At 38.1% G+C, this 16,180-nt stretch overlaps 1 protein-coding gene across 3 annotated transcripts in view; it reads right to left on the reverse strand.

Moving 5' to 3' along the window:
• Stxbp6 (syntaxin binding protein 6) overlaps positions 1 to 16,180 on the reverse strand; it is a 229,119-nt gene that overhangs the window by 39,069 nt on the left and 173,870 nt on the right. For 2 of the 3 annotated variants that reach the window (XM_051145532.1, XM_051145522.1), the window contains 2 exons: positions 5,715 to 5,845; positions 4,660 to 4,825 (listed from right to left, as the gene is read on the reverse strand). In XM_051145532.1, coding sequence (XP_051001489.1) covers positions 4,660 to 4,825; positions 5,715 to 5,845 — 297 coding nt within the window. The remainder of the gene's footprint in view (positions 1 to 4,659; positions 4,826 to 5,714; positions 5,846 to 16,180) is intronic. The other variant, XM_051145513.1, reaches the window with a different exon arrangement.

Consider the following 16,180-nt stretch of genomic DNA (forward strand, 5'->3'; position numbering starts at 1 on the left):
GCAAAGGATTAGGAAGTAGCTGGATGAGTTTGCAGGGCTTTTGGACTTAGTATTCATGATAGATTTCACTGCATTCTCACCTTGAGATTAAATAATTTTATTCCATTATTAATTTATATCATTTACTGGAAACTAAACTAGTATTGTGATGCCCTGACTTTGAGGTTTCAACACAGATGTTGTCGACACTAAACAGTTGTCTGTAGTTCATAGTACATCCTTTATTTGAAAATCTGCAATCTAAAACCTTAAATTTTCTGAGCACAGACAATCTATGACATGTGAAATATTCCAGTCTCATTTTGTGATGGGATGTGGTGGAAGGCAGGTACAAGCTTACAATTGCCCAGGGTCCCTAAGGAAAAACTCTTCCATCCTCTTCTCTGCTTGTTGCTCAGAATCCCTAAGGGAAAAGACTCTCTGAGGTTCTTGACCTGTGATAAACTTTGTTTTATGTATAAAGTTATTAGTACTGTAATAGAGATTTACCTGTGTGCATAAGATGCATAAAGCTGTGTGCATAAGGTGTATATGAAGCATAAGTGAATTTTGTGTTTAGACTTGAGTCCTCCTTTAAAAGATATCTCACCATGTTGTGCAAATACTTGGAAACGTAGAACTAAAGTTGAAAACACCAGGTATCCAAAAAGGTCAGCAGCAGTCACCATAAAAGGTCAGGTTATAAAGGTGGAGGCCATTGGAGCTTGTTCATGTTTTACAAAGAGTATTGAAGAAAGTAAAATAGCAAAGCTTGACTTGGGACCTTGAATTAATATGAAATAAAATACTCACTATCTAAATGAATGTTCTATTTGGAGCTTCTTTTTTTTATTATTATTATAATGACCTAGTGGAACGTTTCTCCTCAGGAGTCTAAGATTCAAGCACACATATGTAATCAGGGGTATAATGTCATGCCATCATTTCTATTTAAAATAGATGCAGAGAAAAATAAAAGCTATAATGACAGAAGCATATCCAACCTTCAGCGACCCCTATCATGATACCATGTTACATTTCAGCAGGTATAACTTGCTCCTTTCCCTGTCATCATCAATCTGTGTGGTAAAATAACTAGAAAACTAAATGGAAGGAAGACTGATCCTTAATGAATGAGAGGGTCATGCATAAAGGCTAAGAATGAAATTAGAAATGTGGTCCTAGCTCACTGATTCTTCAACTATCTAGAATTAAGAAGACAGCCACAAAGGACACGAGGAGAGACTACCATGTCCCCCTTCACGCCCCTCAGAGAATGGTGCTCTGTGTCTAGGTTTGGAAGTAGCCATGTAGAATCTACTCATGTCTTTGGCAGACCATGAAGTTATCATGAGAAGGCCTTTTTCCTTTGGAGCTAAGAAAACATTGTTTTGGAGGAGAGAATTTTTTAATATGTCAAGGAAACAATTTCATTTATATGCAACTGACCTTCCCCACGAGAAAAAAAAAAGACAGCATCACACATGGCCTGCATAGGTAAAAAATGTAGGGGGTATGATGACATGGAGTTGTTGATATGTAAGTGATAAACTTATGTTGAACTGGTATTAAAGAAAGTGTTGTTCAGGGGGCAGGCACCCTCTGTTTAACCTTGATGAAGTCATTTAAAATCACTGAAACTCAATTTTCCCAAGGATGGCATTGGAGCTGATGCAGACTCTGGGAGGCAGTAGTATATGCATGGCCACAACTGCACCATTTTTCCTATGCTTTCTTCTGTCTAATCTTCTGAAATTCTGAAAGTCCCCACTCCAAATACAAATAATACAGAGTGAGATAGATGGCTTTAAAGGTCCTTAGGACAAAACATAGATAATTATCTTACATTTAAAACCAGCCACAGTCTGAAGCTCATCCCTGCTATGCAGACCCATTTGGAAACTGAGGAGTGTTCTGACTAAAATCTTCTCAGCAACTCCTGTACATCTTCAGAGAGCACCAGTTATACTAAAGCCATGCAGCACTCTCTAAGGAAGATGCCTTTAGAGCTGTGAAAGCCATTGCCAGACTCTTATCTTTGCCCCTGACTAGTGACCCTTGGCTAGCTGGCTAATAACTCTGGTTCTGTTTCCTTCTCTGTAGAGATAATAAATTGTACTTCCAATGGCTGCATTCATGCCAAGTAAGATAACATACGTAGAGACAGCTGAAGGGCAGCATACTAACAGCAGTGTTTTGTAAAAAAAAATTCACAAAACTGTCATATGTAAAATGAACATTTTCATCTACAACTTGTGACCTAAATATAAGGCGATGAGAAAAAAATTGTGAAATTAGTGAGAGTTTAGTCTGCTGAAGATGGAACAAGTTCATAAAAGTAAGGGGTTAGATAAGAATGATCCAAGAAACACCATTTTTCAGTTTCAGAATTATGTAACTGGAAGAAAAAAAAAAAAGACTAATAAGAGAACTAACTCATTAGACTGTGTTGATACAACTGTTATCAAAGATACAGAACTGTTTGAATAAGACAGATTGCATTCATTAGAGACATACATGGTGCCAGCAAATTACAACATGCTCAATACCAACTTTTTTGTTCTCACAAGGAATGTAGGAACAGCCAATATTTAACCCAATAAATTATTTAGTTCCTTAGTCAAGAAATAATTAGATAATAAACTATACCTTAGGAATTATTGATTCTGAGAATAGTAGAAGTGAAATCCTCTAGTCTATTGTCAGGTACTATACCTGGGAAAACTAAAATCTAAAGGAAAAAAAATACCTAAAATCACAAGAGGCAAAATTAGTTCTGGTGTCTGACCTCATTAGCTTATTCTTTTTTTGTGACTATAAAAAAGCAATCTGGTTTTACCAATATAAATACTGCTTAGCATTACAAATGTGGGTTTCTATCACAGTGCTGCATCTTTGGGGTTCACAAGGCAAAGACTATAAGAGAAGATAGGACCAATGGTCAACAGTCACAGCCGGTCGTATGCGAAACATGAGTATATTCAAAGTTAATGAAGAACATGTGAGATGCAGGGGCTCCCATGACACTGGATTTCCTTCTGGTTTCTTCGTTCTCAGTGTGAAATACATAAAAGTACAACCAATGTTCATGGAGAGTCCTCCCCAAGAGTCACATGAGTTCCAGCTATGCAAGCTCAATGAAGAAAATATTCAATAGCAGGAACCAATCTGATATTAGGCCAGAATAGGAAACCCCATCTGATGAAGAATGAGTAAAAGATTGGTTTCCTAGACAACTTTCTACTCACTGAAAATAGCCACAAGTGGTCTTAAAACAATGTACTTTGCCCATTTACCAAATTGGGTAAGGATGGGCTTTCAAATCAGGATGAATTTGGAGTTTACCAGTGGCAACAGCATAGCACGAGTTTTCCAAATAGGTCATTGTTTGGTACTTAATTCTACACTTATCTTTTCATGTCATGAATTATGAAGTGGTATCCTTAAAGAAAACATACACCATGCCTCATTGCACACATTTTAGAACTAAACAGGAGAGCTACTGTATGGGACTGCCTTGATGTCTAAGAGAGATCTCCCGAGGTTACTAAGATGTACATAGTCACAGGAGCAATAATGAAGTGAACAGTGTATTCTCAATACAACATCTCATAGACAAATAGCAAAGCAAGCATGAACACAGAGACTGTTAGCACAGATCAGTGCATTGTACCCCATAGTCATAATTAAAGTTAAAAAGAGTTCAAGAGAGGATGCAACACCTCTAGGGGGGCCATCTCTTAGTATGTGATGATGACAAAGTTGGCATATTTAAAAAATAATTTTCTAAATCAGTAAAATAGGTCAGTGCAAAGTCCAAGGTTATAAAATATCTGTGCAAGGTTTGCAGTTTTAGCAGTTTGAGTTTCCTAAAACCTTGCCACTGGGAAGGCAGATATCGGCACCCTTAAACATTTTCTTTATTTCTAGTGCCAATGCTTGCCCTGAAGCCTGGCTTAGAATACTATTTCACTGTTGTATGCTTTTCCTTAATGAAGACGAAGGGCTTTTGATAGAAAGTGCTATGGTCTAATTGTGAAATGTCCTCCACAGTGATGGAACACTTGGTTTCTAGCTGGTGTTTTTGGAGGTTGCAGAATCTTACATTTAGGAGGAAGGACAAGTTTGAAGGCTATAGGCTATCTCTGTGTCATAGACCCAGCTGTTCTAGGCACCCTGACTGTGAATGCATTCCCCACCATGAGTGGACTGTATTCCTCTGAACTATGAGCCAAAATAAGTCCTCTCCTGCTTACGCTGTTTCTGTCGAGTATTTTATTACAGTGATTTAGAGAAAGTAACACAAGAAAGGCCAGTAAGGCCAGTTTCAGGAAGAACTTGAAAACCATCTTGAGAAGAAATATAGGAGGAAATAACCCAGAAGAGAGTTCTGCAATTGAATTACAGCAAAGGCAGCAAAAAGCACAAACTGAAAAGCTTTTCTAGTAAAGAGACAGGCTTGTTACATGGTACAGACCAGTTTGTTAAGTAGATACTGTCTTCTAGGAAGACCAGCTTTAGTGGAAGACTGAGCATGCCTTTGCCTCTAGATGTGGCATATCAGTTCTGAGCATTTCGATGCTTTTGACTGTTTTTAATTATGTTGTTCAACATCCAGTTCTTATATGAAAATGAGTGTCAGGAAATGGGGTGGCTAACACAGTATAAGTGCCCACTTACCTCCCATAATTTTGGATTGGCAGTTAATAAACTCTGGCTTCCTGTCTGTGAGGTACCTCTGGCAGGTGTGATGGAGGATCTGGAAGAAGGTGCACTTTTCTGAGGCCGTGCTAGCAACCCACTGGTCAAAGGCATTTTCAAACAACAAATCAAATTCTGCAGAATCCTGGAAAAGATAGCGAAATAACTACACAGACTTCTGCTTTGAGCTCTGTCCTGTCAAAGGATGCGTAAAGGCTAAAACAAACAAACAAACAAACAAACAAAAAAACTGCAGAAAAATGGACCATAAATTTCATCTTTTTCAAGAACCAAAGTCATGGAGAGTTTGCGTGTCTCTGTCAAGCAAATAAATCCAAACTGTACTGCATTTAGAGATGTCCCTGGGAAGCTATAGTCAAGCTTTGTGTTAGAACTCTGACCCTATGGTATCTGCCAATTACCAGAAAAAAAGGATTTCTTCCAGTTCTCAGCACTGCTATTTGTTAATTTCTTTATAAAGAGCCCAAAAGGAATTCCCCTGGTTACTTCAGTACTTCATTGATGCTTGGGGATACTGTAAAGTGTACGCACAAAAGGGAATGGGTACTTTGAGTAAATGCTTATATCATAATACGTTTCTATTGGGATACTAATTCATTAAAGAGCTATTATTTTATTGGCATTGGGAGGCAAATGAAACTTTGACAAGCCTGGGGTTTTCATATAGAGAGCCAGGGATATGACTTTTTGAACCCTGCCCTGTATTTATAAATGTTGTTGGAGATATCGTTTTTTTCATATGCATTCTCTTGGGTTTCTCTATCAAACATGGAAGATTTATAATTTCCTATAGGACAGAAACAGACATGGGGATGTTTTATCACATAACTCAAATAGAAAAAGAGCCCTATAAGAATGACTCCCACCACCACCACCACCACCATTACCACTACCACCACCACCACCACCACCACCACCGCTGCCGCCACTACCACCACCAGCCCAGCGCTGTGCTAATGCAGAGTCATCATGTGAAGAGAATTCCTTTGCTCAGCATTGGAAAATTCACTCACCCGATTAGGATCAATACCATTAACCTGGCGAAGCTGCTCAAGCATCCACTGGGATCTTCGGACAAATGACGTGGAGCCCTCAAACTGTTTGACCTTTGTGATAGATGCCTGTGTGGGTTTCTTGTTTGTCACTGTCAAAACAAAAAGACAAAACCCACTCAGATTAGTGGGCAGGCAAACTGGCTGATTTCCTTATTCTGTGTTATTTTTATGTGACACCAAATGTGCATATTCAGGGAAAGAAGATGGGGGCTGAAGGTGAATACAAGAGAAAAAGAAGTTCTAATCTCTCCTCTCAAATCAGTTTATAATACAACTGTTGCTTCATTTACGTTCAACTTATACAACTGAACTGAAAGTATCTTAATTGAATAACACCAAGTAGTTTTAATGGAGACTACAAGTGCACAATTACAGCTCTTAGAGAAAGAAGTGTACAGGGCAGTCAGATATCAGGTAGGGCTCATTAAGAAGGTTGAATTTTAAGTGAGGGGAAGGTTACCAATCCCTTGAGGTAGCTACCAGGCTTATTTTCAGTTTTACAGTTCATTGTAAATACTGACACTTCAGTGATAGACTTGACTTTATAGCATGACCCAGTTTGTATCTAGTTTGCATCTGATTAAGACTATCTGCCTGGCATCCTGGGCACAGCTCCAATATGAATTCTTTTAGTCACTAAACCTGAGGACCAGGACAATCTTTCCACCTTGAGCAGTTCTTAATTGCCTGTGCTGCATGCAGGTGGGCAGCATCACCCCTGAGATGTTAAGCACAGATACTGGTAAACCGGCATCCCAGACATCTCTGCATTTGCTTCCTTTCTGATTTGACGGCTCAAGGATGGTGTAGGAGGTAATTACAGACCTTGACAAGGCTTTCTGATGAACTACTGAGCCATGTGTAGAAGTCAGTGAGAGTAAATAGCACAGCCATGAAGGAGCCTGGGAAAGCACTAACCACCACTAGCTGCAATGCGTTTGGTCCCAGTCACTGCCTTTAGGAAGAGTGTGCACCAAGGGAATATTTTCCCTTTGTTTCTAATAACTATGCAGAGACTTAGCAGATGGCAAAAAGAGTTTCCAGGCATGAGGGAGAGAAAGACCTTGCTCTAATAGTTGGTGAGAGGAAGCTGCTACAAAGGCTGCAGAAATGGCGCAGCATTAAGAGCACTTGCTGCTCTTGCAAAGGGCATGAGTTTAGTTCCTAGTACTGGGAAGCTCACAGTTACCTGCAACTTTAACTCCAGGTGTATGTGTGTGTACACACACACACACACACACACACACACACACACACACACACACACACACACACACACTTTTTAAAAAGAAGCCTCTATGGCTCATGTATCCTACAGCTTATTATTGTAGTAGGAGAACCCAAGAGAGAAACCAAAGGGGGTCACTCTGCCTTTAGTTGTGGTGAGTCTCCAGATTCCAGCATGAAGTTTGTCTTTATGGCCTTAGCACAATCTCCCTCTTCTCGTAAGCTGGATTTAGCCAATGTTTTTAGACATCAAATAATGCTTGTTATCTATTATTTCAGTTATATTTGGAAAAACGATTCTGAACATTTCACACCAATTCCATTTACTTTTGTGGTTAGAAAGCCATCATTCCTTCAAAACTCCAATTACAGGAAATGCTACAGTCTCTGATCACAAAGGGCCTCTCTCTAGCCAGAGGCTCTCAACCTGTAAGGACCCTTTCACAGAGGTCACCTAACACAGGGGTCACCGAAGACTATCAGAAAACACATGTTAACATTATAATTCAAAACAGTAGCAAAATCACAATTACGAAGTAGCAACGGAAATAATTTTATGGTGGAGGGTTACCCCAACACAAGCAACTATATTAGAGGGTTGCAGCACTAGCAAAGTTGAGAATCAGTGCTCTAGACTTTTTTCAACCATTGGGAATGGTTATTTCTCTACACACACACACACACACACACACACACACACACACACAAGATGAAAAGGGGACTTGAATGGGCTTCTCGGATCCACTGATAGTTGTACTCTGTGCTTACACTTTCTTGTTAAAAGAAACACACCTGGAATATACTAGGCCCTAAAATGTCCTTAAAGTATTAAAGACTATTTTTCAATAACAGGAAATATGTGTATTAGACACACCTCCCTGAACACTCAGAGGATTTCCTCCTTTGTTTATGTAAATCATACGGCATTTCAGCATGCTGGGAAACTGCAGACTTTCCTTCTAACTTCAGTTGCCTAATTTTACTTGTGGTCTCTGTTTCCAAAGAATTTACAGCATTATAAAAAGCTCTCACACAATGGAGGGGAACTGTATATTCCTGCATGCTTAAGACGTACACGTCAGGAAGGCAAGTTCCATGGAAAGTTTGTCATTAAAATGAACTGGCCAGGAACCCCACGTACAGTGATCAAAGCCCCCATAAAATTCCTCAGCAGAAACCATTCTATAAAATATATAATTACAGCCCCATCCACTCCTGCCTCATTCCCACAATTAGTTTATTGCTTGCCCAGTTTTTGGCATCTGGCTAGTTTTCCTGGGCACTAAGCCCAGTTTGGTTCGATTTTTGTTTATTGTTATTATCTCCAACATCCTAGTTTTGAGTCTGAATCAGGTTCCTTAAAATCATGTTATAATATACACATTATTATAGAATTAAACAAATTTCCTCTTATAAAATCAAAACACTTAAACACTATACCACTCCAGACTTTCTGAATACAAAACTTGAAGAAAATGTGTTCTAACTCCTTCCTTGTCTTGGGCCTTCTTAGCTGATTTATTAAAGCCTTCAAATTCCCCCTGTCCAGTGAAGACAGTAGTCTAGCAGGAAGTTAGTTAAAAGCACCCTTTCAAATGAAAACTAATTACCTGGATAAGAACTATCAGAGCACTCACACCAAGCCAATCAAAATTTCAGCATGGATGAGGAGGGGCTCAATAGCAGACTACTTAGCATTTGATTACTGGGGAAAGAGTCAATTTTCTTCAGAGATTTGGCCCCTGGTAGCTTACCCATGTATTAGCAGTTTACCATGTCAATATTGGAAGTACTAATTGGACTCAGTAATAAAGGCTTGGAGGAGCTGAAATGGAGGTGTGTGTGTGTGTGTGTGTGTGTGTGATCAAATTACATTGCATACATATATGATATTGTCAAAGAATAAATAATATACTAAAATAATAAAAAGTCACAGTGCTGTGGTCCTCACTACTAACATAAAATAGATCCTTCAATTAATTATTTTTAATAACTTTAAAGATGAGGCAACTACTATAATTTATGTTATGCATTCAATACCCATGAAAGGCCGAGAGATACAGACATTTTGAGTAGCAAGTCAATATAACAGTCCCAAGGAGACACTGTGGTTTCAGTCCTCTTCTGTGGTTCTCAACACTAACTGAGCAAATACAACGAACTTTGTGAATGGAAGCCCCTGAGGACATGGTTCTGACATAGACCTTTTAAGTCTACCTGGTTAATTCTGAGGCTAATTGGCTGCCAGGAACCACTGGACATGTATTATTTATCCATTTAACAAATATTTATGAAGCACTTGTGTCTTATGGGCAATTCCAGGACTTAATAAGGTAGGCTTCTAATCAAGAGCCTATCAAGAGTCAAGATGGCAGCAGGAGGGATGAAAATTCTGCAGCAGAGCACTAAGCGTGGTGGGGGTCGGGGTTGGGGGGAAGGGTGGTGATCCATGATGTATATATAAGCCATCTGTCCTTTAAGGACTAGAGCACATCCTGGAGAAAGTCAAAGGGTTGTTGCAATGGGACAGCATTGCTGACAGCATACTATCATCCCTAGCTTGGATTGTTATGACTTCCCCCAATTGGCCTATGAACATATTGGCCTATGAATTATATTTTTTAAATGTGGTATTTCAAAGCACTCAGGAAAAAAATGCAAGCCCTTTACCATGACTTACAAAGCCTTAGATGAACCTGTCCTTGGGGGCTAAGGACATCACATTTCATGCCCCTTTTTGTCCACTAAGCTCCTGGCAATGTCTGTCCTCCAGATCTCCTGCACCTGAGGTCCTCTTGGAATAAATGTCATTTCCTTTGTTTCCTCAAGGTTGTCTCTTGCTCATTGTTCATATTTCGGGCTATACCTTAACTTCACAAAAAGACACATCTGTAGATAGTTTATCCAAGTAGATTTCTCCCAGCACATTTCTACTTTGAATGATGTTTGTGTAAACAAAATAGATTATTTCAAGCCTGGATACAATAGTCAATGTTTGCTTCTCTGAGATGTATGTGAAGAATCAAGTCAGATATTTCACACACTTGCCGAGTCCCCAAACATATGTGATGTGGGAAAATTTCCACATGAATCTAAGCTACTACCTACCAGTTTGTGAGATAGGCTCCTACACACTTTTAAAAATAGCATGTAATGCTAGATATCTCTTTGGTACAGTTTGATTTTTCTGTGACTGAGGCAGAAATTATGCTTTCCATTTTTTTTTAATAGATAAGAAAATCGAGGCATTGAAAGAGCTGACTTGCCAAAAGTCATACTTAATAATCGGAAGGCCCCCAAATTATGTGTGAACTTTGAGCCACTGCTCTTTATACTGCAATGTTTTGCTGCAGTTCAAATGTCACATTGTATTTGGCATGGAATACTCAGTGGGCAAGAATTAATTGCACCCTTTCTTTCTAATGATACTTGCTATGATTTTTATAGTTTCCTGAATGGTTTCCTTAATATTTTCCTTTAAATAGCCATACATTTTACTTTTCAGTTTTTCAGTTTTATAAACATTCAGCAACATCACCTGACAAAATTGCTGGAGCAGCCTCAGACCTGAAATGTATTTCTCACACATATTATGAAATCTAATGATTATATATTAGAATTTAATAGAGCCAGAAGGAAGCCAGTTCCAAGTATCCATTCCCTTACCCTGCTCCCTTGCAATGTTGGTACCTAGATGCCATCTTTAAATTTGCTTTGATTTCCTAAATCCATGTTGCAGATTTCTTTTGGTTGTTGCCACTATTTTTTTTTTTTTTCCTGTTAGCCACTTCTGGCACTGCTAAAGAGCAACACTGGTAATATTCCATGAAAACATTTCTTACAAAACATCTGAATTATATATTTCTCATCAAGAGTCTTAAAAACAAAATGGCTGACCATTAGATCAGCTCAGCAAGGACCTGAGCCATCCCACTAACACTGAGTTGCTCTTCTGTGGAAGATTATGGTAAGACTAATGTATGGTGATCTTTATGGTATCTAAGGTTTGTATGTATGCATAGTGAATTCTCTTATCAGTTGCCTAGCCTTGGGATCATGCTCTAATGTGCATATGTGCACATGGGTTGAGTTTTTGTTTGTTAATGTGAAAAAAATAGTAAGATAAAGTTATAAGATAATTTAAGCTCTTGTGTGAGGAAATCATCATGTACATGCTAGTAAACATATAGAATGAGATAAATATACATAAAAGTAGTATAAAATCAATTTGTTTAAATGGAAATTATTTGTTATATGTTTTCCTTAAAAGAGTTCAAGGCCAGTTTGGTCTACAGAGCTAGTTCCAGAACACCCAAAGTTATACAAAGAAACCCTATCTCAAAACAAAAACAAAAACAAAGCCAAAAAAAAAAAAAAAAAAAAAAAAAAAAAAAAAAAAAAAAGAAAAGAAAAAGAAAAAAAGAAAGAAAGAAAAAAAGTAAAGACCCAGGTGATAAATTGGATGATGGCAGGCAGAAGAAATTCAGGGGGTTTGTTTTGTTTGGTGTTTTGTGTGGTTGCTTTTGAATTGTTGAGAATTGGTGCTGTGAATCATGGAATCCCGAGTTGGGACCTTGAGTATTAACATCAGACCATTTTCCCAAATTGCTGTATTTGTCTTCAGAGCTCAGCTTCTCTTCTTCCCATCTTAGAAAGGAAGAGTTCTCTGCAAATACATTTTGGGCTCTAGTGGGACCAACAGTGTCCTTACATTTGCAGGTTTTCGTAAGGACCTGCGGGGACAGGTGGAGAGTCCTGTCCTGTCCTTTAGTTCCAAGGGAAGAAGGTGGAGACTCAGACCACATGCTTTTGGTTTCCATCAGGATTAGCCATAGAGGAAGACTTCTATAGAAAAGATTTCTTATTTGCTAACACTGCTTCCTAGTGCAGAGCTTGCAATTGTATCATATTCTCATTTTCAAGCTAGAGGAGAAAAATGGGATTGGGAATGATGAGGATGATGTGATGGTAGCAGGGGTGATGGAAAACTCAGACAGGTTCTCCCAAAGGATAGGAAAAAGGGAACCAAATATATGAGAAAGTATTTCCTCTTATATACAGTTATGATGAGCCATCTTGCATCAAACTTTCTCCAGAAGAGCACTTAACCTATACATTGAAAGAGCAAGTGCCCACTTTCCAGAATGTTGCTGGAGGCACTAGCTTGTTTTAATGCTTTCAAATTACCGATGAGCACATAGTATGCTTGTTGGAATGTAGAACTCCAATGTCACAGGACCACAAGATACCTAAGCAACATTTTGAAGGTCTAGTTCCTTATTTGCCATATTCATAGTTCATATATTTTTAATGAATTTGTATTAAACTAATATATTTTATAATGACAAGGATATATAATATATGCATTTAAAGTACATATCGGGTTCAAGTATAGCATAAGTAGTCTTGAACCATTACATCTTAAGTTTGCAATGAAGAAGTATAAACTCCTAAGGCAGGAGTTCCTCCTCTGCCCTCTGCAAACTAGGACTATGATGTATGGTGCTTTAAGTAAGAACGGCCCCAATAGGCTCCTGTTTATGAATGTTCAGCCATCACGGAGTGGCACTATTTAAGAAAGATTATAAGATTAGGAGGTTGTGGCCTTGTTAGAGTAGGTATTATTTTCCTAGAAGAAGTGAGTCACTGAGGTGGGCTTTAAAGTTTCAAAAGCTCATGCCAGGCGTGGTGTCTGTCTTAGCCTGTGGATCAGGATGTAGCTCTCAGCTATTTCTCCAGTGTCATGTGTTCATCTGTGTTCTCTGCCATGATGAAAATGGACTAGACCTCTGACACTGCAAGTAATCCCCCAATTAAGTGGTTTATTTCACAACAGTTACCATGGTCATGTTATCTCTTCACAACAAAAGAACAGTGACTAAGATGTAAGGTTTTCTATAACATATATTGATACATAGTACACATTGGTGCAGGCATAAAGGAATCAGTGACTAGTTGAATGGTTCCCCAAGGTAAGAAAGAACTCTGTGCGTATCAGAAACCAGAAATGAACAAAAAACTTATTTCAGGCCAAACTGCTAGGGTCAGAAATCAAGCCACAGTTTTTAGAGATTTGAACACTACTGGAAAAAAGGGACTATCCTAGAACCTGAGTAAGAAGAAAGGGCAAACATCAAACAATTATAAAAATATCATGAGAAATAGAATAGAAGAGGGATTTGAGAGTTAAAACCACTTACAATAATATATACTACAACCTTTTTCTAGCAGCTTCTTAACCTCTGAGCCATCTCTCCAGCCCCTTTCTAGCAGCTTCTGTAGCAACTAATTCTTGTGCTTCTATCTTCCTGAAAATATAGTTTGAGCCTTGAGACTTAGCTCATTCCTATTGTGTGTGAGTATTACCTTTCTTCACAATCCATCATAAACTTGGAGAACAAATCAGTTTGCATGTATTTAGGGTAAAGGTGAGATGGAACATAAAAAATTACAAAATCAAATATTATAGTTTTTGCAACGTTGCATTTTAGCTGGGAAGTATATGAGATCCCTGACTCTTGGAATCAACTACGAATCAAACAGCCAAGCCAGGCAAGGACATGCTCAGAGAAACAACTGTGATGGAATCTGAAGGAGATTCAACTCAGGTAACATTAAGGACTGTAATATACAACAAGGAGAGAGAAAGGGTTAAGTCCAGGTGGAGAGCCTGTTCTACTCTTACTTCAGCAGTTCTGGAAAATGATGTAAACATTGTTTTCACTCTATTCTTAGAAGAGATTTTCAGTGGAGCAGAGCACAGAAGCAGCAGAGCAGTTCCTCCAACTCCTGGATCAACTTTCTCCACAAACAGCTGGATGCCTGGCTTGCTGGCTAGAAGACAGTGTCCTTTAATGTGACCCTTTCCTTCATCACTGGAAAGCAGAAGTGAAACAGGGACTGCCCTCAGGAAAATATATTTGGCAAAAATTAAGTATCTATATTACCTTGGTGAGCTGAGAAAAGCATGTTTCAGCTGAAAAGTACATTTTACAGGGAACAAAGACAGAAGCATCTTGTTCCTAAGTTTTGTAAAAGGGAAGATGCTCACCACTGTACGATTCAGGCCTGGGACTCAGTTTTTCCATGCTACTCCCTCAGCCACGCATCACTGAGGATAGTATTTCACAACTCATGCTTAGTATAAATGAATGATGGAGGGATGCAATATGAGTTGACAGGACATTCAGAGGGAGAAAGCTAGAAAAGGAAGGAGGGAAAGGGAAAAGAGAAGGTGGCTAACACTTGAAGAGTTAGAATTAACACAATTTTCTAGTAGGATAGTTATTAAACATTTAAAAACACTAGGAATTTGGGAAAACCAAAGCTCTTATTACTTAGCAAACACAAACATTCAAATATAATTACAACTATCGGGCAAGCAAAGACATGGACACTGCTCTTTTCTTTACCACTACTTACTGGATACACTTGTAATTATATATTTTAAATGAGAGATTGCATCACTGATAGTCTAAGAAGTGAAAGACGTCATTCAGAACCTGATACTTCCAATCTTTACTCTTTTACACGTGAGTATAAAATCAAGCAAAACATTCTGATTCAAACAAAAACTCCACCACATTAGCAAAACCCATCAGAGATTAAGAATAGCTGAGTTTATCTTGGTTAACTTGAGTTAATATCTACTGAAGAAAAACATGGGTATAGTGTATGGCCCATAAATTTCAATCTTGTGGATATTTACAACTACGATGTGTGTGTGTGTGTGTGTGTGTGTGTGTGTGTGTGTGTGTGTGTGTGTCTATGCTCTAATTTTAATGGTATTTGCTCCCTAAATGAAAGTATCATAAATCAAATATTTTTAATGTACCTAAGTAACTTATAGAAACCTTGGTCTGGCCTATTTTAAACATGCTCAGAACCTTTATATTGTGTAATAGTTGGGCACATTTATTAACACAAAGTATATTTTTAAGAAAGTGTCAAATACCAAAAGTAAGCCGTTGACTATCTACTTAAAGGAAAAAGCAGAGTGGAATTATGGGTATAATTCTCCATCATCATAAACTCACACAACTGTCACCTGGAGCAGGGAATTCAGATTATCTGTACATAAAGCCATAGTTTCTCTAAGAAAATGCTAATACAACAGCTAATAAGTCAACCAAAAATTTCAATTTTTCAATAGTGTTAAAAAGAATATAATTTTTAGTAATGCACTTAATCAAAGTAAAAGACTTGCACACTGAAAGCTAAAAACCTTATTTAAAGACATTAAATAATTAAACAAATATAAAAATACCTCATGTTCAAGTAACTGAATGATTCAGCAATGTTAAAAATGCAAAATTCTGCAAAGTGAAAAGAGTCGTTGTGGCAACAGGCTAGAAAGCTCAGTCTTACTAAAAGGTCAACTCTCCTCAATTGATTTAAAGATTTATTGACAACTCACTAAAAATGTCATTGGGCATTTTGATGGAATTTAAGCATAAGATTCATATGGAAATTTAATGCTAGAGGAACAGACATTGAGTGAAAGTTGGGTGACTAACATGATATGATTACAAGACTTTTTATAAAACTAACCCCAGACAATGTGCTACTGTTAGATAGATGGACACATAAACCCAGGGAACAAAATGGAGAGCCCAAGGCAAAGGTCTGGCACATACATGTGCAAGTGAGTTCTTAACAAGAACATAAAGCAACTCAATAAGCAGGGAAAAATTCTTGACAAACAATTCTAGAACAACTGGTTGCAACAAAAGGAATATCAGTTCATATTTTGTACTCTATCCACAAAGTAAGTATGGACGATAGTAAATTCAAGTACTATAAATACCAACTGACACACGTTTATAATGGAATACACAGGAAAAACACTTAAGACACTGGGCTGCACAAACATGTCAGCTATGTTATGAAAGTACAATTCATGAAAGAACAAATATAAGATTTCACAAAAACAACAACAAAAAATCTCCCAAGCTTGCTTTTTTAAGACATAGTTTCTAAAGTAGGAGATGACATTTGTCACACATTTATCTCACTTAGAGTGAGAACATTTGCTTCAAACTCTTGTGGCAGTTAATTTTGTGTTGCTGCAATAAAATATGTGCCAAAAACTTGGAAGAGTAAAGATTGACTTGGCTTGTGGTTTTCTGAGTGTTCTGTCTTGCTCATGCGGTTGGGCAGAACACCACAGTGGCAGGGATGTGTGCTATGTTCACACT

This window comes from Acomys russatus, chromosome 1 (genome assembly GCF_903995435.1).
Source record: "Acomys russatus chromosome 1, mAcoRus1.1, whole genome shotgun sequence".
In the NCBI taxonomy this organism is placed as follows: Eukaryota; Metazoa; Chordata; class Mammalia; order Rodentia; family Muridae; genus Acomys; species Acomys russatus.